The sequence below is a fragment of the Neomonachus schauinslandi genome, chromosome 3 (assembly GCF_002201575.2).
Source record: "Neomonachus schauinslandi chromosome 3, ASM220157v2, whole genome shotgun sequence".
Lineage (NCBI taxonomy): Eukaryota > Metazoa > Chordata > Mammalia > Carnivora > Phocidae > Neomonachus > Neomonachus schauinslandi.
In genome coordinates, this window is record NC_058405.1 from 124,621,987 (window position 1) to 124,649,490 (window position 27,504).

Sequence of the window (27,504 nt, forward strand, 5' to 3'; positions counted from 1 at the left end):
ACTCGAAGGGCCCAGATGCATGTTTAGGAACCATATAAAAAAGTTGAATTTGGAGATGACAGATAATAAATTGATAACAAAAAAATTACATTCACAAAAAATTCCCCACTTTCCAATGTATACTTCTAAGGTGGAAAACACCCTGTGTGGTTCAGGCATCTATAAAGCCTAGGATAAATGGACAGAGAGAGGAAAAGAAATGAGCAAGTAAAATCATGTTGATTTACATTATAAAAGGAAGAGTTTGAGAGGAAGGGTGGGGGAGATAAAAAAAGAATACAGGATGATTTCAGGAAGATAATTTTGAGGAGTTTTGAAGAGATATTGATATTGGGTTTCTTACAAATACAACCCTGTGCTGAGAGGTCACAGACAGGACCAGCTTTATTTGGGGAAACGTAACATTTTAAAGCTTTTCGAGTCCATCAGACTTTTAAACATTCTGATTTTTTTCTTTAACATATCAAAGAATAAATACAATAAAATGTAGTCTAATATCCTGCACATAAGTATTTACTAAATCATTGGTGTTTTATTTATTGTTTCTAAACCAGCCAGTCCTGATAATCCTCTTACTTAGTTTCTAATTAGTCATTTTCCATTCATCCTGACTGCTTTCCTTAAGTCCCCATGTCCATCCTGAAATCTAAAGCCCAACTTGGTGGGTAGTCTAGTGGTTGATGCCAATAGAAAAACCTCACCAGCCTCCTACTTTTGTGCCTTTCCACTAAACTGTATCTTTTATTCATATTTATTTTTCCTGTTTCAACAGCAGCAGAAGTATCTATCCTTCTATCCAATTGTCATCCTTTCTTTTGCTCTTGATTTCATGCCCTTTCTTCTTCCTATGCCTTCTGTGGCAACAGTTATGCCCTCCCCTCTCCCTTTGAGTCTTGAATCTCTCCCTGTTTCTTGGCTCTTGCTCCTTAGCCTGTCAACAGGCTTAAAACTTTGGACTCCCTTTCAAAATTTTCTCATCTTTTTCTCTCTTTTTCACAATACCCATTTGAAGATCATCTATGTTTATTGCATCCATTTCCTTCCTTACCAAAACTCACTCTTTGTTGAAGACTATCTGCCAGACTTGCTTGGGAGACACTTTCCTTAGCCTAATCGCATAGTGTAGTCAAATTGAGCCCTCACTATAAAGCATATTTTAAACCTTTTTTAAAAAGTACCCTGATCACTGAATATTGTGAATAAAGATGGACGTGGTACCAACTATACATCCTTCCATCTGTCCCCGACCAAACAATGATTGTCTAAGCATTCTTTTCCTCAGATGGTTACAAGGTAGTGACCTTCCCTGGGGCAGAGAATGACTTGCTGGGCCAGTTGCTGAGGAGAATGTTGGAACAATAAGATTGAGTCTCAAGACATTTTTGACCAGGATGGATGTGACCAGAGCACAGGCATCTCACACTCTTTCTCCCACCTCTGGTTCCATCTAGAGAAGTCTTGACCTTTTCTCATGACGATTACATCAGAAGCTGGCATCCTTTTTCACTCGTTTATTTCCATCTCAAACCCTTATAGTGGAGCTGAACCTAGTTTAACTATTTTATAATTATTTGGGTAAATAAAGCTTAGTAATATTTTAAGTCAAATGGCATGTTTATCTGTGAGATATTTCAAACTTATTATATACTTTAAGCAAAAATATTTTATTCTAAACAGAGTTAAAATGACTTTTCCTTTTCTAACCATATTTGATGGTAAAATTTTCTTTTATGGATTATCAGGTGTTCTCCTTTTTCTTATCTCTAGCTACATCCATCCTCAATGCCCCACCCCCAAGATGGGAAAACTCTAAAAAGGACTTTGAAAAATCTCCTGGACATGCCACAATCCAAGGCAATCTTCTGTCTCCCATCCCTGTTGGAAGTAATTCTCTCCTTCCCCTCTCTTATAGCATCGGTCATTGTCTCCCCTGCTGGTATTTATGAACATGGCTAATCTCTGTATAAGTGAATCCTAAAAGCAAGATCCTTATTTTACTCATTATTGAATAAAAGATCCTCACTATTAGGTAAAAAATCCTGTGGGCAAGAGCCTTATTTTAATTATTAGTGCCTAAACTACAGTACCTTATAAATAGTAGGACTTAAAAATATTTATGAATAGAAAAGAAATAATTGGTCATTTATTAGATGTGTGAATATCCCTCAGTTAAATTTGTTTTTCCTTCTTCGTTTTTATTTCTTTGTCTATGTGTTATAGTGTTACTGTCTTTTTAATCTCTTTGCTTCTGTGTCATTTGGCTTCTATTTATTCCCTTTTTACCTTCATTTTATCTTCTTTTTCCTCTCCTGCATGGAACACAGCATTCTACATGGAATGACATGTTTTGGTTTGTTTCTTGCAGTTATTTGAGTTTTGCATTTTGTCCCAAAATAAATGAGTGATAAAGATAAAACATCGAACTAAGTTGTCCACTAAAAAATTCAGGGCCTTAACTGATCTTTCTTCTCCACGAGGTTAGTAGCTTTCAATAGAAAAAACCATATAGTCTAATTAAACACAAGAAACATCACTCTTAGAGAAAGATTTGGGATATGCTTGTCAAATGAGATAAATCCCTTAAAAGTTGCAATTTTGAGCTCAACAGGTTATCACAATTACTAGCATAAATTGTGCAAAGTACAGTCATGAAATTATAAACCTGGGTAAAATGCTAAGAAAAAAAAGAAACATTGGTGTGGTATTGAATTGTTATTAATCTCAGGTGGGCAACCTTGTCCAAGATAACATAACACTATATCAGTTGTTTTGGTTCTTTTAGTACTATACAAATCCTTTCAGCTTGATGAATTATGATCATTTTATGGCCTGTTAAGGATTCAAAATTAAGGAACTAACCATCCAATAGTCCACTCATCCTATGTGTTTATACAATAAAATACAAGCATATTCATAAGAGACAGCAGAAGACAGGGTTTGAAGGAAATACTTAAGTTGAAAAAATGCTCATCTTTGGTTCACTATTATTTTATATACACAACCAAATTAAACACTTAAATTTCTCTCGTGTCAATATCATGCCCATTTATGAAATTAGTATGTAAAAAAATAATATGCTTCATCAAATATATTCAACTTAAATAGTGGTCCAAACGTATTCTAACAACTGCATGGTTAAACACTACTTCCTACAAAGTCTGTTTCTCTTCCCATGGCCCCATTTAGGATCTGGCCTTTAATTTGGATTTAAAAATTATGAACAAATAGGGCTCACAGCCAATTTCATCTTCAAATGAGATACTTACGGGATGACTAATTTCATGTAAAGAGGAACTTGGTAATACTCTGTGTGGAAAATATCTAAAAATTACAAAAAACATCTGTAATGCTTTCCATCTGTATTTCCTGTTTTATAACCTATGACCTAAGTAAAAGGTTTAAGGATTTAGAAACAAATAAAATCACCATTTGTGTTGGACAAAAATTACTGTTGACATGCTACAGCCCAATCTCTCTTTCTCATTCTTTTTCATTGCTGACCAGTTCAGTACAACAACATTGTCACATTATTCTTGAAGGTAAAGACAGAACCTAATTAAAATTATAACTACATAATTCACCTCTCTTACAGTGTTTTATGCTTTCAACATCTGCTTGTGACCTGCCCTCACGGTCCTTTGGAAAACCACTTCTTACTCATTTAGGTGCTGCCTCAATGCTTTACAGGCAAGATGTTTGTATAAACTGTAAACTATTGTATTTTAATTTCATATGGCCTGAAATGATCTCAAACTTTTGGTATAAAACCTTTACAGTCTTCTATCCACAAGGTTGGCCAATGATCTACTGGCTTGGAAATGCCTCTTGTTCTAAAATTTCCTGACACTTCCAGGCTTTTCTTTTCTTTTTTTTTTTTTTTTTAAGATTTATTTATTTATTTATTTGAGAGAGAGAGACAGAGAGAGAGCATGAGAGAGGGGAGGGTCGGGAGGGTCAGAGGGAGAAGCAGACTCCCTGCCGAGCAGGGAGCCTGATGCGGGACTCGATCCAGGGACTCCAGGATCATGACCTGAGCCGAAGGCAGTCGCTTAACCAACTGAGCCACCCAGGCGCCCCACTTCCAGGCTTTTCAAACCTGCCTTGAAACGCATGACTCCAGCCAATATACCTGTCCTGTGAGACCCCTGCGATGCCCTTTAGCAGATACGAGCTACCTTCGAATGTGTAATGTGCTTGCCAGGTATTTAGTTCACAGCTGATATTGCCACAAGTCATTAGACAAGTTCTCCAAATGAAAGCAGCCAGGGAGCCAGAAGCATAGACTAGGGCAATGCCAGAGTTGTAAGGAATCTTTGACACCACTTAATCCAGTTGCTCATTTTCTAGGAGAGGAAACACAGGACCTGTGTGAGATGAGGTTGCCCAAAGTGCGCCAGCCAACTTAAGGTTTTGTGGGGATGAAAACTAGACCTTAGAACTCCAGGTTGATGTCTATATGTCATGAGCATATTCTGTAAATCATCCCCGAATATTCAAAGTATTAAACTGTTCAGTAACGTTCGATCAAAATGCTGCAATTATTACCTGCACCATAGTTTGAGCTTTCAGGTATCATCACATGTTAAGTTTTATACTATTTGAAACACGTATTTTAAAACTTTGAGGTAGAAGTAACACTTCTTTATTGAAAAAGAAATTACTGGAAAACACAGATGAAAAAACCTGATATTTGTTGACACCTCAAAAACAGTCTACATATGTTACAGTAGTACATTTAGCTATTTTATGCATTTGGTTTCCTGCATAGTTTCCAAAATGTTCTAGAAGACAGCAATACTTTAAATGGAGTCAGCTGGAGTTTTTAAAAAGTATTTTAAGAAAACCACAATCTTCTTTTGTCCTCTTGCATTCCCAAGAGTTCTGATTGGTTGATATCCATCTTTGTTTGGTTCTTATCGACAAGAGCTAACGTTAGACTGAATGTTAATGAATCCATCAAAACCACAGAAGAATTTTCTTTTCACTCCCTCCAACATTTTGTTTCTCCTTAGTCATAGGAGGTAACACTTTCCATGCAGCAGACCATCCGAATAAGTGTGGGTTAAAATGGTCAGTTGTGGCTCTGTGTCAGTCATGTGGGTCTTCATGCTAAAAGCGGCTACTTGTCTGCTGGGAGAATGTCTTGAAGGCTGGGCCCTGTGTCCGTCTCCAAGTGGTCGTACTTAGTTGGGAAACACTGAAAATATCACAGTCACAGAGTGGTTACCCTTCTACCTGGGGTTAGGGACAAGAGGAGGTAGACACTCTCTCTTTATTCTCTAGTAAAATCCAGCATCTGCTCCCTGCTAAATCCTGGGTGAGCCCTAGACATCTCCACTGACAGGTAATCTTCCTTGAGCACAGTTTTATGTTCATGGAGGGAAAGCTGAAAAATAAGCCTTGAGTTACCTGATGCTGCTGCTTCATAATACCTCACCTTTGAGGGTGCTTCATATTTTTCAAAGTGGTTTCATATGTACACATATATCATCACTTACTCACAAAAGCTGGACAAGTGGTGGGAGAGGCAGAATTCTAAGATGGCCTCCAAGATTTCTGCCTGCTGGTGTATATGCCCTCAAAATCCCCTCACTTTGAGTGTGGGCAGAACCTATAAGTATAATGAGATAGTCACTCCTGTGATTCCAGTCAGGATTTTCTTAGCACACAAAAGAGAGATTGTGCTGCTGGTTTTGAAGAAGAAAGCAGCTGTGAGCAGGCCACATGGTGAGCGCAGCCCTCGTTGCTCAGAGTGATCCCCAGTGGACAGCTAGCAAGAAAACTGGAATCCTCATCTTCAGCTACAAGGAGATGACAGCCAACAGCCTGAGAGAGTTTGGAAGTCATTCTTGGCCCAGTGCATCCAGATGAAAACATCACCTGCTCCACAACTTGATTTCAGCCTTCTGAGACCCCGTGCAGAGGCCCCCATCCAGGCCTCTGACCTACAGAACATGTGTAATAATAAAGGGCTGTTGTTTTAAGCCACTGAGTTTGTGGTAATTTGTTGTGTAGCAATAGAAAACTAATGAAAGCCAAGGCAAATAATAATACAACCATTTCACCAATAAGGACACTGGTTCAAAAAGATGAACTGATTTGGTTAATTTTATTTTGAAGATTGGTGACAGGACTGATAGCGATACCTTGGATCCTCATTTATACTCCAGCATTCTTTCCACATACCGTAATGCTCCACACTAATTATTATTGGTGAGTATTCTTTATCCCTGCCCACCAACAAGATAGATTCTTGAAAGCATATTATATTATCTTCCTACGTGCAGCTCAACAGAGAGCAAAGCAATGATTTTATTAATCCTCACATCAGTTCTGGAGTATAGTAAAAATGTTATATCAGTATCCTATTAAATGTTAAGTTGATAATATTTTTAAAGGTTCTCAAATCAAATGTCAATCTTCATCACTACACAAACAATATTGTGAATAGTCAAGATCGGGAAATGTGATAGGTAATTCTACCCACTTTTTGTATTGTTTCTTTGGTGTATTATTTTTGAAAACCACTACAAAATTCTTTATTTTGAGACAAGGAAAATCTAAGCCTTTGTGCACCATCATCGTCCCCCAAGCCTGAAAAACAGAAGGGAGTGAGAGGAAAAATTAAATGCACATTCAATTAAGGATTCCTTTTGGCCAAAGTGAAAATAAGCACACAGCAATTTACTCACTTGGCCACATTTTTTGCAGATAATCTCGCCATTTGTTTGATAGTCTACAAATTTCTTTCGTAGTGCTTTGTTTTCTCTCACAATGTAGAGTTCCCTAAAATTATCAAGAAGTAAAAAAAAAAATCTCTGAGAATTTGCAATGGACAAATACGCAGCCTATGGGTATATGCTGTTGGATCTGAAGCTCATCTGTAGGCGTGCCCATCCCACATCTTATTCCTTCTCTCCTTTCACCCCTGCGGATCATCAGGCAGATGTCCCCTTTCCACACACACCTCCCAAGGGTCATGTTGCCTTTGGTGGCTTCTTCCAAGTCTGCCTATTATTTTAATGAGACTTAAGTTGTCCAAAACTCTGAGAGCACATATGAGTATACACCAAACTAATGTGCCTTGGATCAAAATGGCTTTGGGTCTTAACACTTCTCCCTCCCTGCCCCCGTGCAGTATTTGAAAAAAAAAAAATGACACTTGAAATGGGGATATGATGTGGGGGCTAAAGGAGGGGAAGTTCTGAAAAATGATGAGTCTCATTTGTACTATTTTCAAAGAACATTCACAATACAAGCTACTTCACCTCCTATAAAGAAACTTAAAATTGAGTCTTCCTGGACTTACTTGAATACTGGTGTCATGTTGACGTGGTGCATCCTCTCAATAACGTGGATATCTTCTCCAGAGCAGGCTAGCACACTGCAGTTTTTGCAGAGGAAATTTATTAATGATGGGTTTTCCTTGCAGTGCTTTGCAATACTTCTCTTGATTTTCATTTTCTTTTCCATTATACTTTGCATCTGTAATTCCAAAATCTGCATTGAGAAAAAAAACAAACAACGTTTCTTTTTTTCCCCATAGTTTGACTGAAGTAATTCTCCCGGAATTCAGAGATCTTAGATAGTTACGAAAATGTACACTTGGCCGTAGTCTAGAAATAAATATAATGAGGTGATCTCCCCCAAAGAATTTAGCATATAATCCTTCCTTATGATAAGAAAATGTGGAACCCTCTGGTGTTCTGAAAACAACCTACCCCATTTTAGACAAGTTCTATTGTGAGAAAGTCCTTAGCAATATTCCACAAAAAACTCACCCTCTAAACTCTCTACCTTACCATTACTTTTAATTCTGTCTCATAAAACAAGTCTAAACCTTCTTTTACATGGAATATCTTGGAAGAACAAACAGTGCTATTACATTATCAATCATCTTCTCTTACCTGAGATAAGCTCCCCAGTTTCTTTACGCTTTACTCACACATAATTTCTAGACCCTTCGCTATCTTAGTCAATCTCCTCTTTACACATCTGTGGCAGAAACTACTGGCTTCCCACCCAGTTTCCATTCTTACTGGGAACAGAACTATAATCGCATCCTGGGTGGGAATATACTAGCTAAATGACTACATTTCCAAGCCAGTGGTCAGTGAGACATAAGAATAGAATTTCCAGAAAGACTCCTTAAGTATCAGATAGCTGCCATATGCACTTTTTGCCTTTTCCATCTTCTTCTTCCTGCCTGAAATGAGCATGTGACAGCAGAATTTCAAAAAACTATCTTTGACCTGGATAATGAAAACCAAATATTAGGAGGGCAAAAAAGAGAGACAGAGAAGAGTCTTGGCTTCCTCACGACATCATGGAGCTATCATATGGGTCTAGATTGCCCACATTTCTTATGAGAGAATAAGTCCTTAAACCCCTGTATTCCGGGCCCTGTGGTTAGTGGCATAATTTATTTCATAACAGAAACAATGTAGAGACACAAAACTTGAGATAGGCACTGGCCAGTTCTCACACTATATCAATTAACAGTAGGAAAACCTGGTTCTTAAGTAATTTACCTCTAAACTGAACCTCTCTCAGATGGCAAATTTATATTAAATTGTGGAGGAAGTCATTGTTTTCCTGAAGGCTAAGGGGAAGTTTTAGTAAATGCAAACTATCCGTGCTGATGAACAAAGCCGAATGGTCCAACTTTGACTCTCATCTCTGTTTTGGGCTTTGATTCAAGATAGCCATATTTAGTACAAAAAAGAAAATTAAACCTTGTGAGCAACCCATGGGCCATATAATAATCTAATCGGACAAGTACAAAGACTGTCATGTAAATGATAACAGTTAGGTTGTTCTTGCAAGATATTTATAATTCAGTGAGCTGATAAAAGATGATTTGGCATAGGACCACATACATGGCGGGCAATCAAGGAACACCTCTAGGTTTGACAGGAAAAATAAAAATAAATCTAAGGTTAGTGTATGGGTATGTATCCAGGACACCAGGAACTAAAGGATTAGTTCCAAAATAGTAAAGAATATGAAACAATTACAGGGGCAAAAAAATAAAACAAAGCATAAGAAATATATGGGAGGCACAGCTGCAGTGAGTCAAAGTCTAAATAAAATGTAATGATGTGGGAAAAGTTGTTGAGTCATTGTTAGGGAAAATGCTTCAAATCTTCACATTGTTTCTAGAAGTTTGATTTAAAGGCTTTCAGTTAGGTACAAATTCTGTATAAGGCATGGAAAACAGACCTCACCTTCTGTGTCAGTGCTCACCATTTATTAGCGGCTGCCTGAAAATTGTGTTGAAAAGGATTAACTCAGAAGAAGGGAGTGCTGGGACCTAGTAGCGATGTCTGCTGTAGAGATGTCTGCCAAGGGAGCCAAACAGAACAGTAGTGGAATGTGCCCCTGCATCATTGCCGTCCCTGCTCTGAGTTTGTCAGCCTGGAGTAGCTTTAGGAAGGCAGGTCTCTTAGCCAAAGGAAACCTAAAAGGTAGTTGATTCTGGGGCCCCCAAAGAGACTGTATCTTACTGTAGGCATAATCTGGAAAATTTCGACTCATAAACTCTGGAAATGGCCTAGAGTTTACCCAAAATACCTCGTCTTGAAACATCAATCTTTGAAAATATTCACTGGATTAACTTTCCAGTGACATTATTTGGCCACAGATGTTTGATTTGACATTACCAAATGTTTGGTTTGCCTTACATTTAAAGGGGTTTTAAAATATAAGTTTGTGTAGAAACCTGGCCAGGAAACCTTGGAGTTGGTTATAGCAATGCACACCAATTTAAAAGCATCCCTTTCGTGAAACTCTATTTAGGGTAGAGCCAATTCCAATGTTAAGAAACTAACATTCACACCCATATGCAAGGGTGTGAATTTTCTTCTAAATGGATTGTTTGCTATTATAGTAGTTACAGTCTTTAATTCAGTGGTATGGGGGATTTCCTGAAATATTGTAGAAATGCATTCTTCCTTCACTGCATTCCTCTTGCAGCTCAAATGACTCTACGCTAGTAAATTGAGATGAAGCCGATGACATATTATGTATCTAGCCTCAATGTCGCTCCTTCTAAGAGACTTTCCCCAAATACCCAATCTATACAGTATTCATCTAATGACTTGTTTCATATTGTCTTATTCTAATTCTGTAGCATTTATCCTTGTGGGATGCATTTCTTGCTTCATTTCTGTTTCTTGTTTCTCCTCCTCAAATCTCATTATGTATACTCTATAAGCCTCATGCAGCAGGGATCTGTCTGTGTTATTTGCTACCATGTTCTCTCTTTCTAGAACATTGCCTGGCACACAGAAGGCACTTCATAAAGATTTCTGGAATGAAAAACTTGTGCCTGTACAAACAGATTGAACCAAACCAAAATTACCAGGTTGCCTTGAGTGGGTGAGACATACTAGTCTTTCTGATCAAGGGCAGACTAAATTTATATCATCAAAGTTTATGGTTGGTTTCACTGGAACAGCAGCCTGACAATTTCTGCCCATCACAGATCTTGATTCTTTGTATGTGAATCTGGACTAAGCATAGCTCATCCCAACTGGAACTTAAAATTCAGCACAATTTCTGTCTTGAGACTTAGCCACTTAGCTATCAAAGGCAACCACATGCAGCCACTTTAAAGTGAAAAATAAATTCAAAGGGCCAAAAACAATACCTTACGAGCATACTCCTCTGGGTTCATATTTTGAACATGGTCTATAGCTTTATACATCATTTTCTCTCGGAAATCGTTAACTATCTCACGTTCAATAACTCCTGAGTTACTGTGGGCAACCAGGACGTAGGTGCTCTCATCAGCTCTGGCTCGACCACGGGCCTGAGAATATAAAGAAATCAAGTAAAGGAAGGGTTATGCCTTTCTGTGAACTCTCTCATTTTTGGCCTGGAATGGTATTCATTGCTCAGTGTCCCAGCCTTCAAGTAATTTCTCTATTCTCTGTAAAGTTAGTTATTATCCATTTTTTGTAGGTCGGTTATTTGAAATTCAAAATGCACTTTAATGAACAATGTTTGAGAGCAATGATGTTTAGGTTACCACCCCAACCCTCAAGACCCTCAATTACACAAGACCATCCTGTCAACCCTTTTTGTTCCCAGTAACCTGCTCTCAACCCTGGGAACCAGCGTCATTGACTTGGACTGGGGAGGCACTCCTCCAGCCTGGTAGGAGAGATGGATGGCAAGAAGGAGCGTCTCTGACCTTGACACCAGGGCTGGTGAGAAGGCATTCTGCTCCTGGTAGCAACATTGGATTTTGAGAACATTTCCCCATGAAAACATGCTCAACATGGTGATAAATTTCTATAGTCCCCTTTAGAAATTGATCTTTAGGTACATTTTGAGTAACAGAAAAAATGTTGTGACCTGGCCCAGGAACCTAACTACCAACTATAATATGATCTGTATAAAAATGCATTCAGTGTTATTTATAAACTGCTAACAGACTAACTCTTGAAATATAATTACTTCTTAATTTGGTGGTTATCTGGTTATCTTGGTCTTCCATGACTTCCATGCAAGGATGCAATTTAATGCATTTAAAAAAGAGATTTAGGGGCGCCTGGGTGGCTCAGTTGGTTAAGCGACTGCCTTCGGCTCAGGTCATGATCCTGGAGTCCCGGGATCGAGTCCCGCATCAGGCTCCCTGCTCGGCGGGGAGCCTGCTTCTCCCTCTGACCCTCCTCCCTCTCATGCTCTCTGTCTCTCATTCTCTCTCTCTCAAATAAATAAATAAAATCTTAAAAAAAAAAGAGATTTAGTTAATATTATAGGAAGAATATTATTTATATTAACCAGCACGACTCCCATACATACTCAATGAAAGGTAACAATTATATTGTTAAGAAAGTGTGGGTGGGGGGTCGCCTGGGTGGCTCAGTTGTTAAGCGTCTGCCTTCAGCTCAGGTCATGGTCCCAGGGTCCTGGGATCGAGCCCCGCATCGGGCTCCCTGCTCAACGGGAAGCCTGCTTCTCCCTCTCCCACTCCCCCTGCTTGTGTTCCCTCTCTCGCTGTGTCTCTCTCTGTCAAATAAATAAAATCTTAAAAAAAAAAAAAGATACTGTGGGTAAGAGATAAAGTGAAATTAAATGGAAATTAGGACATTTCGTTTTTGTTTTGCATGTATAATTCTGCCTCCCCCAACATATTATTATGAAAAATTCCAAACACACAGAAAAATCTCAAAAATAGGGAGGAAAATGCAGAAATAGTAGTGCTCGCTAAGGTGTGGGCATATTACTTTGTCAGACATTTTAGGGACACTGCACTTCAAATTCCTGGTCCAGCTAGGAGCTCACAGACATCCTAGGGATGAGGAGGCCTCTTTTGACTCTTACAGATGGGCCACTGTCCTGTTTCTAAAGAGTTTTGGGACACAGAAATAACAAACAAAGAAGGGTTGTTTAGAAATACAACAGTTATCTGTTGTCATATGAATTAAGCGACACCATAAAAGGCAGTAGTATGCAGCTCTTCAAGATTTCTTTTTCTTTTAACTGAGGTATAATTGACATATAACATTGTATTAGTTTCAGGTGTGCAATATAATAATTTGATATTTGTATATGGCGCGAAATGATTTCTCTTTTAGAAGGAGAATATATTTTTAAAACTATTTGTGCTGTTTTGCTAAAAGAAAACAAACTGATACCACAAAATCAAAGATTCACATATTAGAGGTATTAAATGTACCTGGACCATGGCTATTTCATTAGTGACGAGGCCGTAACGAATAACGATATTACATTCTTTAATATCCAGACCTTCTTCTGCCACTGTGGTAGCGATGAGCAGATTTATTTTTCCTGTGCGGAATTTACTAATGACTTCTTTTTGTTCATTCTGTAGAAACAGTTTAATAAATTAAATTTTGTAAAGCTAAACACATTAAAATCTTCTAATTAGCAGAAGAAATAATAAATTGCAACTGGTCAGTGCAAATCAAAGGATTAGATCATACACGGATCCACTGCCATCTGTTTTTGGCATTGAACAAAGACATGATAGTGAGACAACATTTGATTTCCAATCTGGGATTACCACACAATAACAAAAATATTTCCATCATCCAGTCTGGAAGTGGGAAGACCATTATTTATGCCAAGGAAACAAATTGATGGGTGACTTGGGAGGGAGGAAAAAGGAGATGCTTTCAGTGGAGAGGAGGATAAGGCAATGAGAGACTAGAATGGGCTTTGCTTTTCACTACATTAACTTTAGAATATTTAATATTCAGAAAATAAGATTCAGTGACACTTTTAAAGATCATTGAATTCTGAGTCACAGAGAAAATAACACACTCGATGCCACGTCTGGTCACCGTAAGAGTCATTCAAGCAGGAAACCTATGGAATATGTCTGGAAGGACATGTGAGAAACAGAAAACGTTGGCTGCCTCCAGGGAGGGAGCAAGAAGACTGGAGAGCCGTGCCCTGAACCTTATTAATTCGGAAAGAGGTAAATATATTATGTGTTCAAAGAGAAGTTCAATAAAATGAAATAATAAATTATTAAAAACATAATCTTAAAAACTATAATTAAATGAAAAAAAGCTCTGAATTTTGAAACTTAATATAAGTAAAGAAATTAAAGAAGCACTCTGGCCCTTGCATAGGAGGAGTGGGTAAGCATAAACCTAGCCTGATAGGGTCAGGGCAGTTTTGTTCTCAGACTCATCCAAGCTGTTGGTCCAGTTGGCCTCTGGTGCACATTTATGCTATCTTTTACCCCCAAACATTAAACAAAAACATTAAGCATTAGACAAAAATAAACACGTCAGACCAACGGTGTGTTCTCCCACCCTCTTTTTCTTCTTAGAGGCAGTGTGTGTCTTTTTTTGACTACTAAATGCTGGACAATTGTGCAGAAAAGCCTCTCTCCAGTCTTCTCTGATAATTTCTCCCTCTCACACTCATGTCCACTAATAAAAGCTTACATGTCTTTGGATTTTAGCAGAAGATGTCTGTGCTATTCAAAAGAGTAACTTAAGGGGCGCCTGGGTGGCTCAGTCAGTTACGCATCTGCCTTCAGCTCAGGTCATGATCCCAGGATCCCAGCTCCCTGCTCAGCGGGGAGCCTGCTTCTCCCTCTCCCTCTGCCCCTCCCCCCACTCGTGCGTGCTTGCTTTTTCTCTCTCTCAAATAAATAAATAAAATCTTTTTAAAAAAGTAACTTTAATAATGAGAATTTCAGACAGGGTTAGACCCTCAAATCACATCAAATAAATGCTGACTCCCTCTCCCAGTGAATAAGTCCAACTCTGTTCATAAGGGGAGGGTGTGGGGCGTAAGGAAGGGGTGTGTTCTGTATTTTGGCATATAGCCCCCAAATCTGAAACGGCTAAGGAGCAAAAAGTAGCTTGACAACATACTTTCCTTTTGTACGTCACCTCTTTTCAGAAAAGGAGCTGAGGCCACATATAACCAAAGTGAAAATACTAAAGTTAATATAACAGAAACTTAAAAACAGGAGTGGAAGAATACAGATGTACTATTTGTAAGGATTAACATAGAGGCAGTGAGACTGAACTTTAATTTTGCTTGTGAGCTTCCTGAAAGCTAGGGCAAAAAGGAAACTAAGTAAACTAGCTCTCATCACAAAGGAGGAAGTAAGCTCCTTACCCAAGGAAAGCAATGCTTTCTTTTTCTGGCATAAATTTTAAAGGCAACTTTAACTGCGTACAGGCAGTTAGTATATTGAGCATTATAGTGTAAAATTTCAAGAACTATTTTTTTTAGCAAACGTTAAAACAGATTTAATTTGCTCCATTGCACTGAATTCTGATGACCATGACAGAATTGAAGTGTCCCCTTGTCCAGCAAGACTCAAGGTCAATATGACTTCAGAAGAACAATTTTATTCGAACAAGCCATGCTTGTAATGTCTACAAGTGCCTTTTTTCTCTTCCATGGGTTTTACTGTGCACACGATAAGTAGTATAATGAAATGAAAACAAAGCAAAAATAATCTTAAAAAGGAAAAGAAAATCACTCATAGTCCCAAATCTCTAACACATGAAATGTCTTCATTTTTCCAAGTTGCCTTACAGATCCCATCCTATGCAAACGTATTCTACATTTTTTCTAATTGTAATGCACATATTTTTGTGGGGGTTTGATTTTTCCACTTGATATTATGTCGCAACCATTTTTCCACTTAGTTACTAAGTTTAAATGTCAATTATTTTTGCAAAGGAAACTCAATTTTGAAAGTTCCTCCAAGTATGTGAAAAAAGTGACTCCCAACAATGCTTAGCTTATCAGACACCACAGATTAGATTGCTACTCAACTCACATTTTATTTTAAGAACAAGCATTCCATAAAATTATTTGTGGAGTGGCAAGAGAATTGATGGAAAAAAAAAAACTACAACTAATTTGGGAACAGTAATAACAGGATAAGGAAAGCAATTTAGAAGGATGTTTTCACCTGTGTCATGGGCTTGAACTCACTGCTGTGTCCAGCTCCAATCAGATGATGGGCTTTGACTCCTACTTCTGCAAATTTTTTATTTTCAGTAATCCACTGAGAAAGGGCATATGCACTCTGTCGTGTTTTTGTGAAAATTATTCCTCGGGCCGATTCCTCAGTCCTTGTATATTGTTCCATTATGGTGTTTCTTAATTTGGTCAGCTTTTCATTTTCATGTTTTGGGTTTTCAGCCAGCTTTTTCAACAGTCTCCTGTTTTCTTTAAGAAAGAATTAGTTTGAATTATAAAACATGTGAATAAATTACACTGGGAGATTTTATGTAATGAGATACCAAGATGTAGTTGAACTACAGTTGATCTTGTGCTATCTAATGATCAGGCTAGCTTAATAAATAAATGTATTGCACTCTTGTTGACAATAAAACCAGATGACCAAATGACTGTGATTATACAATTTATGGCTAATCTGAGCCCATCAATTGGAAAAAGCCCCAATATGAATGGGATTTCTTCTTTCAAAATGAAAGATGATTTTAAGAGGGACTTTTGGAAGCAGCAAGCTCACGCCAAGAGGCAAATGCATGAAGTACGCAATCAACATAACATTGATTCTTACCAAAAAATAAATCCATGAGAAATCTATCTGTCCTATCCAGGCTCAAAGGTTTCTTTTCATCATCTTCATCTTCATCACCATCACCATCACCATCCTCACCACTCTCATCACTATCATCTTCTTGGACTGCATACTTCTTCTCTTTCTCATCATTATAGAAAGCTTCAAGGTGATTATATGCATCAATTGTTCGAATTGTATCATTAATTTGTAGGGCCTCATTATACTTCCTCAAATGCTCTGCACAAACACGTTCTTTGCGATTTCCTTCTCGTGCAGCTATGAAAGAATATGTTACGTACAGTGAAATCATGGTAGAACACACCCCTTAAAATTGTGCTGTGGACTTGAATATGTCTATGATACTGACTCCAAAATCGGCTTCACGTTGTTTTTGAGATGGGCAAGGTAAGGATCAAAATGTGCCTTGAGCTCTAAAAGTTTTCCAAACCCTAGACTGGCTACCTGAGCTCTGGATCAGCAAGAACACAGACCTGATTCATGCCGACTCAGAGGAATGGCATGAAAAACATTTCAGTTGAGTTTGCACTTGGAGACAGAAACATAATATTTATCTTAATATGTTAAACATACAATAAGTGAAAGACTCTGGAAATAAAGAGAAAAATGGATGGATTGGTGCTTCTTTCCTTAGGTAAGGGATTAGAACATGTTCATCCTTATACTACTTCGAACACAGAAATTCCATTTGATATTCTATTTGCTTTCAGTTTGGTTGAGAATATATGACATATCATCTGAAATCTTGGCATAAACATGGAATAAACTAAATGTTGGGTCAAAACCCAAATTACCTTTCTTTTCCATTTGAGTGGTCCATTGTTCATAGGGTTGAGTTCCAAAATCTGACATTGGACTCATTTGGCAAAAACTTTGAATCTTGTTCATTACTTCTAAAAGCTTATCTTTAAATGGATCCTAAAAATAAATTATACACTTATTCTTACATGCTTGTATTGTTAAAGAAATAACATTATCTTTGTTAAAAATAAGTTCCATGTTATAATAAATTTGATTCAGAATCTTTGTCTGGACAAAGTAACAAGTTAATCTCTGACCACCTCTTTGTACATTTATTTTTTATCAGTAATCCACCCTTAAGCCACACACACACCAACACCATGTACCGCTGCTGGAATTTCCATTTTAAAAGTTTTACAAAAATAAAATTAATGGATAATATGCACCTTGAATGCTAATTGTAATTTAAAAATATATGTATTGGGGCACCCAGGTGGCTCAGTCGTTAAGCTTCTGCCTTCGGCTCAGGTCATGATCTCAGGGTCCTGGGATCGAGCCCCGCATCGGGCTCCATGCTCGGCGGGGAGCCTGCTTCTCCCTCTCCCACTCCCCCTGCTTGTGTTCCTGCTCTCCTTGTCTCTCTCTCTGTCAAATGAATAAATAAAATCTTTAAAAATAATAATAAATAAAATATATGTATTAAAGCAATGCCCCCATTATTTAGAAAGCCTGTAATGTAATTTAAGAAACATTCCCTTTTGAAGAACTGGTTTCAGTATTATTTCTACCAAAATAAAAAGTTAAAAGTTAGACTTGTAATGAGCACCAGGTGATGTATGGAAGTGTTGAATCACTATATTGTACACCTGTAACTAATATAACACTGTATGTTAAAACACACACACACACACACACTGTATGTTAACTAACTGGAACTTAAAAAAAAAAGTTAAGAGATAGAGTTTAAAAAAAAAAAAAAACAAAAACCCAGACACATAAGAGTGCATACTATATGATTTCATTTATATAAAGTCCAAAGTCAGTTAAAACCCACTTTTGGATTAGAAGTCAGGATAGTAGTTATCCTTGGGGGATGAGTGACTGGAAGGAAGAATAGGGGTTTTTGGGGTGCTGAAAATATTCTGTCTCTTAATCTGGATTTTGATTATACAGGTGTGTTCATTTTATAACAATTCAGCAATCTGTACACCTATGAAGTTGCACTTTTCTGCATGTCTGTTATACTTCAATAAAAAGTGTACCAAAATTAAGTAAGTTAAAAAGTAAGATGGTAACTTCTTTTAAAAATATATCCTGAGGATTTTGTGGGGTTTTTAAAAATGATTATGAGTAGAAATATGCATTTAAAGTTATTAAGTATAACTGAATAAGGAACAAGAAGTGAATGAAAATAAAGTATATTCAAATGTTCTGGTTCAGCTGGAATAGATAGTAGTCATCTTCAGAATTTCCAAAAAATTGATCTATGGAGATTAGTCAGTAACATTGGGTTAGTACCTACTACATTTCAAATACAATATTGCCTATTATACATATTTCATGTTATTTAATCCTAATATCCTATGAGGTAGATTTTCAATGATTATAATTATTATCAAGTACATAGAGCTAAAATTTATCATGCTTTTTATATTTTACAAAAGAAAGTATTGACATAATATACTGGTCATAATGTCCAAACTAACATAGTTGGTTTTTATAATCAGTGAAAATACTCATTGCAAAAGCATCATTAAAGTAAATATTTTACTTCTTTACCATGTCAGTGTTCTCTTAAGGAAGTAAATATGCAAATTAAGTAAGATTTCCATTATCATTACCAACTGTAATCTGGTAGCAACAAAATGGCTCTGCAAAATGTCAGAAAACCAGTGCTGAAATTCACCAAGAAAGTAAAAAGAATAAAATGAATTACAGTAATCACTCTAGTTTAGCTATACAACCTCTCTACCCTCACCTCCATGCTCACATGTAGTCAAGCTACTCTTCATATAAACTGGAAAACTAAAAGAAGGCTGGAAGAGAGAATTCACAGCAGTGCTTTGTTGTCTAACAATTAAAAAAAAGAATAAACCTGTAACTTATTTTGCTAAAAATTTAAGATAATATTCTTCAGATGGTTGGTATAACATAATCTTTGCATCTTTCAGTTGAGTATGGTATTATAATGAATTGTTGAACACTACATCAAAAATTAATGATGTACTGTATGTTGGATAAATGAACATAATGAAAAAAAACAAAAGAACAAAAAAATCTAATAAATATAAAATTTTAAGCACATACTTCTCTGGTGTCATCTGCAATTGCAAACTTTTTGCATGGCTCTTTTATTTGGTCTTTGAGTTGATCAATATTTTCTTTCACAGTTTTAATGGTACATGCATCGAGATTGGCACATATCTGGAAAAGAGATTTTTTTCAATATTCAAATATTTACTTTTCCTTTTCAACTGATTCAATGTAGAATTATTTTTCATATAACAAATAAGGACCATGACTAACTAAATATAGCATTTTAGTATTGCTCTACTGTGGATCTGATTAACCAATACGTTTATCTCTATGGACTAAAAAGAAGCTTCTAAATCTTGTTGGTGGATAATTCCAGAAAAAGAAGTGTATTTATTTTCATTCCTTAAATTCCATTTGCCGGCTGGAAAAACTGACATGGAAACAATGCAGCAAATTACAGAGATTGGCAGAGAATGGTAATGAGATAACCCTATCACATAAGAGATTTTAAAGGTCATCTTGACATCCCTGGATTAGATTACCACCCTCTTCTACACATAACGAGGACAATGTAAAGCTAGGAGCAGCCAAAGCCTGGATGTGCCTGGATCTAGACTGGTATTAGTTCTTAATCCCATAACAAATTATATCTTGGAACAAATAATTGTGCCTCTGTCTGTTCTACATGATTTTTACTGAATTCAACTTAAAAGTAAGGGACTTAAAATATAAATGCAATTGCCTTAGTGGCAACATACTTCTTGCGTTACTCTGAATTCACTGAACAATTGAAATCAACAATAGTACTTTATGTGGTGTTACCACTTGGGGTCAGCTGACAAGTAGTACAACCGCAACTAAAGATTCTCGTATCTCCATTTTCTCATTTAATTTGAATTACCCAGAATCTGAGAATCACACAGAACAAAAAAGGCACAGAAAAAAATACGCAATTTTGAAACTCATGGAGTATTATGAAAATTAGAAATTTTCATAGTTTGTGCATATTTCTATATCAAATGGATCATCAGGTTTAACAACAGGAGTAGATATTTAAAATAAGGTATTTCATTTGTCCCAATTTTTCATTGATTCTATCCATACTCCATAATTTTTGTGATATTTTTCTGTACCATAGTAATTTATTAGGGCATGTTACTGTTTTGTAGAAGATTGAATATGTTTAACTAAAACATATTGATTTCACTTAACTGATGATCATAGAATACCTTCTTTTATGGACTCCATGGCACTTGGACCTAATCTTACTCAAGAAGCCCAAGAAGCTCTGGCATTTGCTTTTAGGGTTTTTTGTTGTTGTTGCTATTGTTGTTTTACACAAAGTTAATGGCTTACTTTTAAAATGTGTTCCTTGGCTTCAGCTTGCCTTTTGGCTCCTCCAACACCTGGTGAAGCTGTTAGTCCTAGTATCTGAGGTAGAGGAATCACTGGTTTGCATTCTTTCTTGAGTTTATTGTTTTTCAACTTCTGTTTCAAGTAACGCCTCATGATGTTATTATAGACTGCTTCTTTGTTGGTGTGATGGCATTCATCAATGACGATGAGGGAAAAGTCTTAAAAGAAAATCCAAGTGGTTCATTTGTCCATACCAGCAAGGTAGAGTGAAAAAAAGTACCTTAAAGGTAGTAAACTGCGCTGTGACGGGGATATCTTTTCTTGAGCAGAATCCTGGCACAGACCTCTCACTTTTTAAGAGGGCAATAGGACTATGTTAGTCATCTGTACATCCAGAGGTCCAGGTATATTAATTATGAAACTATTATTGTTAGTTATTATCCTTACTTAAGAGATTAATTTCAGAAAGTTTATAAAGGTAAAAAGTGTTACGGGATGGAATTCAATCCCTGCCTTATTCCCCACAATTAATCAGGATTACATTTTTGTTCTTTAATAAAACAATTTAATTTTAAGTTGATGAGGGTTTATTTTTATGTCAAATAAGAACCATACCATTTAAACAGAGATCATTTTGCCTTGTTTTAACACTGCATTTAATTATTACAATTATTATAATGATTATTTATACTTCCTTCCCTTTCTCTCACTTTCTCTTCCCTTCCCCTACAAAATAGAAAGGATTATATTTCATTCTATGGAAAAGATGGCATATCTAACAGTAGCCATTAGCATATGAAAATATCCTGTTGGTACCTAGAAATAAAAAGTAAATGGAAAGTCCAGTGAGTGCTTGATTTAATACCATGTTCTTATGTAAATAAAGTGATCTAATTGAAAATGTATCATAATTTTTGTGTTTCCCCAAGAAAGTAGAAGAGTTTTAATGAAAACTTAAGCAATGGAAGACAATCTAAATCAGAGATAATCTTTTTATTTTTATTTTTATTTTCTTTAAGTAGGCTCCACACACAGCGTGGAGTCCAACACAGGGCTTGAACTCACGACCCTGAGACCAAGACCTGAGCTGAGATCAAGAGTCAGACACTTAACTGACTGAGCCACCCAAGCGCCCCTAAATCAGAGATAATCTTTTTAAATCAGCATTTTAAAAATATATAACTAATACAGCCTCTGTGCTATCATCAATATCACTAATTCTTCTTTTTCCAAAAATAAACACTTCGACCAACCTGAAAGCTGGACACCATCATCTTCTCCTTTTTCTGAATTTAAAAGGGAGTTTTCAAGGATTTGAGCTGTACTGATGATAACATCATAGGTTTTGACAACTTCTGGAAATGATATTTTTAATTGGGTATCTCCACTTAATCCAATTGTATGATACCATTTCTTCAAAAATGGTTCAAACTCTTTGCGGAAGAGCTGTTCAACTAGTGGCACCTTTAAAAATGACAAAATTAAAAACAGAGAGAGAGCATGGTCAAAGAAAAAGGAGTATTGATCAAAGGCCTACTACGTGGCAAGCATTATCAGAGGTGTTTACATTATCAGTTAATTAAGCATAACAACCTATCCATCATTACATTCATTAATTTGTCAATAAGCATTTACTGAATGCCTGTTAGGTGTAGACATTGTATCTGAGACATAAACATGTTTAAGATATGGGTGACAACTTTGAGGAACTCAGTCTAGCTGAGCACATAGACTAAGACTAAGCAACAAAAAACCAGAAATTAGTAAAACACAGTGTAATAATTCTCCCATAGAAATATATACAAAGTGACAGCAAAAAGGCAGAAGTAACTGAGTACTCAAAAGAAGGGTTGAGAAAGAATTTTAATTTGTAAATCATGAGTCAATGACAAGATAAATTAAAACCAAGGCTGGATAAGAAATAAATTCTGAATTCACAGATCAGGGCCAGGCTATAAAGGGCTGTGAATAACATGCAGAATATTTTAAATTTAGTATAATAGTTATAGGACCCTCGTGAGTTGTTGATTTATTCCTGCTGTTTGTTTTGGGATGGGGCCAGAGGCAACATGCCTAAAAAACTGAAAGGAGCAGAGAACCAAAAGTGAGGAGGTAAGACACTGCCTAGGAGAGCAGATGTGAGATGAAGGGGTAGACCACTAAAATAGCTTTGGTGCCTGAGAAAGAACAAAAGAGCAAACAGATTGGCAAAGTAAGTGGAAATCTTTCAGAGGTGACTGGCATTACCGAAGGGAGTAGTTGGCATTGAGGTTACTCGATGTAATTGGCAAGTCACAGTATCTTTGCATTCACTAGCAAGTCAAAATGCAGGTCTTCATGAAGATCCTGACCTGTAAGACCATCACCCTGGAGGTGGAACCCAGTGATACCATGAAGAACGTGAAGGCCAAGACCCAGGATAAAGAAGGCATCCCCCGTGGCCAGCAGAGGCTCATCTTTGCAGGCAAGCAGCTGGAAGATGGCCACATTCTTTCTGACTACAACATCCGGAAAGTGTCAACCCTGTACTTGGTTCTCTGTCTGAAGGGTGGCTATTAATTCTTCAGTGTTGCATTTACACTCCCCAGTGATGGCATTACCCTGCATTATGGCCATTTGTCCCAATTTAAGTTTAAAAATTAAATTACCTTATTTCGCTCAGCATAAAAAAAAATTAAATTACCACTTTCAGTTATAGCTGAACCTGTTGAAAATTTTAATAAAGGTTTTGTTGCATGGTAGCAAAAAAAAGTCCTTTCAGCTGGCTCTCTGTATGTCACAGTGCCTGCTGAAGGTGGTTCAGTTGACCCATCAATGCTACACATTACCAGTCATTTTGAATACCTCCTAGATTAGGGAAAGGAATGACCAGGCCATCTTGAATGTTATATCCTCAGAGAATTTTTCCCACGGGAGCCTAGGGCTGTATAGTGTGGCAAACACAGTTGGCAGGAGGAGTTTCAAGGGCCAGCATCAAAGAGTAAGCATTATACTCCTCATAATATAATTACCAGATAATGTGATCAATGGTTATCTTTCCACTGGTCTGTAGAACATGTGTTATTCATCTTTTTACTTGAGGTGAGCCCCACTTATGTGTACAATGAGGGCTGGCTGACACCCCTGGCTGAAAATAGTGTACAAAGAACAATGCTTTGTATCATTGTTCAGTATAAATAATGAAGTTATTTAAGAGTGAATGTGGAAAAGAAAGGGGTAAAGTGGAATCTATGAATTTCAACGAAACAGTGCAGACCCAAAATCAATAAGCAAGTTTGGTTAAGTGGGAGAAAATAATACAAGGTGAGAAAAATAAGAAGAGAAACTTTCCATTAGTGTTTTTGTTTTTTGTTTTGTTCTGGTTTTGTTTGTTTTTTGTCAAAGTCAAGTTTCTGGTCCATCTGCCACACAATCACTTGAGAGATTTGGAAAATGCAGACTCCTGGGCCCCACCAAAGGGTCACTGAACCTAGGGACCATCTTTGGGGACACAATTCTGTGTGCATAACCTGCATTTAACATGAAACCTCTCATGTGACAGTAAGTCTTTAGAATGTGAGAACCGCAGCTCTTCTCTCTCTTACACAAAGTCATTTCTGACATATTTTTCTAGAACTATTCTTTTCATTCTACTTACACGAGACAGAGGAAATAATCTGAGGAAGAAGTAAGAAAGACTCTGAAGTAGAGAATGAAAATTAAGCTTAGTGGGAAGAGATAGCAAGATCCAGGGGAGAGAAAGTCAGCCCTGAAAACGACTCCAGCCACTTACTTATTATGTGACCTTGGACAAGTTACCGAATCATTTCAATCATTTCAATTTCTACATCAATAAAATGAAGATAATGTTAACCTATGGTAGCACTGTTGTGAAAATTAAATGAAATAGAGGCTGTCATTTTTCTGGTCCTCAGAAAACTTCCCTGATATTTTGCTGATCCTTTTATTCCAGCAGTATAGTGAAAAAAGAAGGCCAGTTAGCTTCAGAAGATAAGGGTTCAAGTTTCAGCTCTGCTGCTTATTGGCAGGATGAGCCCCGACAGACCAATTAAAGCCTCAGAGCCCCAGTTTTCTGATGGGTAAAATGAGGATAATTACGGTTACCTCATAAAGTGCCTGTGTGGATTTAATGAGATACAATAAAAATAATTAATATTGTATAATAAAGTGCAATACAATATTATCATATTATTAATAAACATCTCTCATTTCTTAGAGTGTAGATTCCTGAGAATAGGATCTGCCTTTGATTTGTCTTTAAATCCCCTCATGCTGCTGAATGATTTAAGAATCTCTATACCATGGAGTGACATAGCAATCTGGGGTTCTGCCCATAAAGGATGAGTCAAGACCTTCCAAAGAAGCAGTATCTTCTGGTCTACAGAACAAAAATAAGTTTTCACAGGAGGTAGCAGGTGTTGGAAATCCTGATACTCACTCTGGGTGGCGTTGACTTCCTACTGAAGGACACAGAGAAAGCCAGATGCAAGTCTGACATGGCTAATTGGGAGGTGTGTGGTCCTCTTGGAGCCTTTTCCTGAGATGTGACAGAGTGCCTGCCAAGACTAATCAAACCCAACTGCTACCCACTTCTGCTGAATCATATGGGGCTGCATTATAGCATCTGAAGGAACCTGGGATTTATCTCTCGTGATGTTGAAGCCCTAGATAGGAAATAGAAAGTCTGGGAACACAGGTGGTGTTTTCATTTCTCCCTGCATTTGAAGGCGATAACTTTGGAAAGCATGGAGGCAGGGAGATGAAAGTAAACGATGTTAGAGGGGACAGGATTTCTCTTTTCAATATCAAGGGTTACAATACCATCTATTAGGCTAAATATAGAACTAAGGTTATGTGACATACAGGGCCAGACTCAAATGAAGAGAACTGAAGCTCAAATTACTTTAAAATTGAAAGAAATGGGATGATAAAGTAAACAATTATGACATATATGGAAGAACTAGTGGAGAGATTTCTAGTAATTCCTAGGGAAAAACAATAGAGAAGCAGATGATGAATTAGACTTATGTCCTTAAGTGTCTACACAACAGTGCAGTGAATACGAATAATTAGTGAGGATAATTTAACATTTAAACATGGCTGCAAATGTGGATTTGTAAGAATTACCTAGATCCAATGAGATGAAAGATTTGTGATGAGCATACAGCACTGGAAGAAGGAGTCATTATAAGAACAAGTTGCATTAGATGCATACAAAAACCTGAGACCTGCAATGATCAATCAACATGCATAAGATGAAGAAATGAACGTTTGCATTTGGAAATTAACTGCACAAAGATAACTTAAAAGAATTTTAGTTTAGCAGATTTTCAGACAAAGAAGAAACTGAGGCTTTTAGTTTATGGCAAACTCCAGGTGAGTCCTTGGGTGCCGGCACCAGTGAAAAAGGCAAACCTGGTCATGGGCTTAGAGTCACATCTCATCTCTCTTCCAGTCTGCACCAATAAGACTGTATCTATAGTATTTTACCCAACTCTGGATGCTGTATTTGAAAAAGGTCCTAAATAAATGTCTCAAAAACTATGGGCACTCAGGATGATGAAAAATCTGGAAACCATGTTATATGAAAAATAGTTGAAGGAACTGGGAATATTTATCCCAGGGAACAAAAAGAAAAATGACTTAGGAGCCACATTGCTGCCTTCTCTATGTGAAGGGCAGTCATGAGGCAGGAGAATTAATTCTTACTCTGTATAATCACACTGGAAAAAACTCTAACCAAATGTGGATTTCTGAGAAACAGATTTCGGTAGGGCTTTCCATCAGTGCCAGTCATTCAAAGAATGGATCAAGCTATCTTATTAAAAGCAGAACTTCCTGGATATCCCAGCCTATTCTACTCAGCAGAGGTGAGAGATGAAATGAGAGCTGGATGAGAGCTGGATCTTGAAGTCCTCTTTTAGCTCTAAGAGTTTATGACCCTGGGGCCTGATAAAAGAAGGGAAGGAAATAGATGAATTAAAAATATCTCCTAGGTGTTGAGGCTTCATGCTTTGGAGGAGGGGGTGTAACTAACAAAGAGACAGTTAAGGAGGGAAAGAGAGCCTTTAAGGAGGGAGATGGTGAAGGCTCAGTTTGAGGAAACTGCAGAATACTCAAATGGTCTCAAGAACTCCAGCTGAAGTATCTTCAAATCTGGTTAACTTTGTTCTTTTCTGTAAACCTGGCACTTAAGACCCTGTTCACTGGTTAAGGGGTTCCACTTAATTAGTTATGGAGGTGAGGAAGAGGGAGTGGGAGAAAGAACTAAAACTTACTGAGTCATTCCCAGGCTTGAGATAGGTTATTTAACTTAAATTTCAGAGCAACTATATAGGGTAGTATTATTTTGTTCATTTTACAGATGAGGGAACTAAAGCAAGAAGTTAGGATTTTGTCCAACGTCAAACTACTGCTGGGTAGAAGGTGCATTCAAAGCTAGACTCCCTTTATTCCAAAAGATAATGTCCTTTATAAAGAGAATACGTGAAAGGCTATTCACAAATAAATTCTAATGTATCACTATTGTCACAAGAGAAATAAAACTGTTTTAATAGTAGGCATTCAAGTATAAAGAAGAGGTTTTTCGACTTAGCAGATACATACAAAATGCATTTGGAACTACATGATAGAAATTACTCAGATCATAGATTCTGAGTATGTTTCTTTGATACCAAAAGGCAGGTTGCAACTAAAACCTTTGGCATAATAGAAATCCAAGAATATAGAAAAGCTGTATAGTCTATTACTATATATTTGGTAAAGGAAATGATGAAACTCTAGTTATTGTAAGTAATAGAAAAAAGACTATGTCTGACCATGGAAATGTATACTCAATTTTACTCCACAAAAGTAAAGATTAATCTGCCCAATATACACATTTATAAATTAATAAACTCATTTATCTGAGTAAAGCTCAAATAACTAGATTTTGTTTTGCAGTGAAGAAGACTTAAACCTGTTTATGAAGATTGTTCTTTAAGTACTCCAAAATATAAATTATTAGAGGAAAACCTCAGTTGCATTTCAAGTAACATCTATATATAATTCTTGAAAGTTAGTTAACTATTTTCCTTTTTTAAAAAAGT

The 27,504-nt window shown here is 37.0% G+C and overlaps 1 protein-coding gene across 1 annotated transcript in view; it reads right to left on the minus strand.

Annotated features, from left to right (window-relative positions):
• Window positions 1-5,978: 5,978 nt before the first annotated feature.
• IFIH1 (interferon induced with helicase C domain 1) overlaps window positions 5,979-27,504 on the minus strand; it is a 53,295-nt gene continuing 31,769 nt past the window's right edge. The window contains exons 6-16 of the mRNA XM_044913316.1: window positions 21,670-21,880; window positions 20,417-20,634; window positions 19,112-19,228; window positions 16,858-16,981; window positions 16,043-16,321; window positions 15,425-15,684; window positions 12,689-12,838; window positions 10,652-10,813; window positions 7,310-7,500; window positions 6,693-6,786; window positions 5,979-6,594 (exon numbers count right to left, since the gene is read on the minus strand). Coding sequence (XP_044769251.1) covers window positions 6,415-6,594; window positions 6,693-6,786; window positions 7,310-7,500; window positions 10,652-10,813; window positions 12,689-12,838; window positions 15,425-15,684; window positions 16,043-16,321; window positions 16,858-16,981; window positions 19,112-19,228; window positions 20,417-20,634; window positions 21,670-21,880 — 1,986 coding nt within the window. The 3' untranslated portion in view covers window positions 5,979-6,414. The remainder of the gene's footprint in view (window positions 6,595-6,692; window positions 6,787-7,309; window positions 7,501-10,651; window positions 10,814-12,688; window positions 12,839-15,424; window positions 15,685-16,042; window positions 16,322-16,857; window positions 16,982-19,111; window positions 19,229-20,416; window positions 20,635-21,669; window positions 21,881-27,504) is intronic.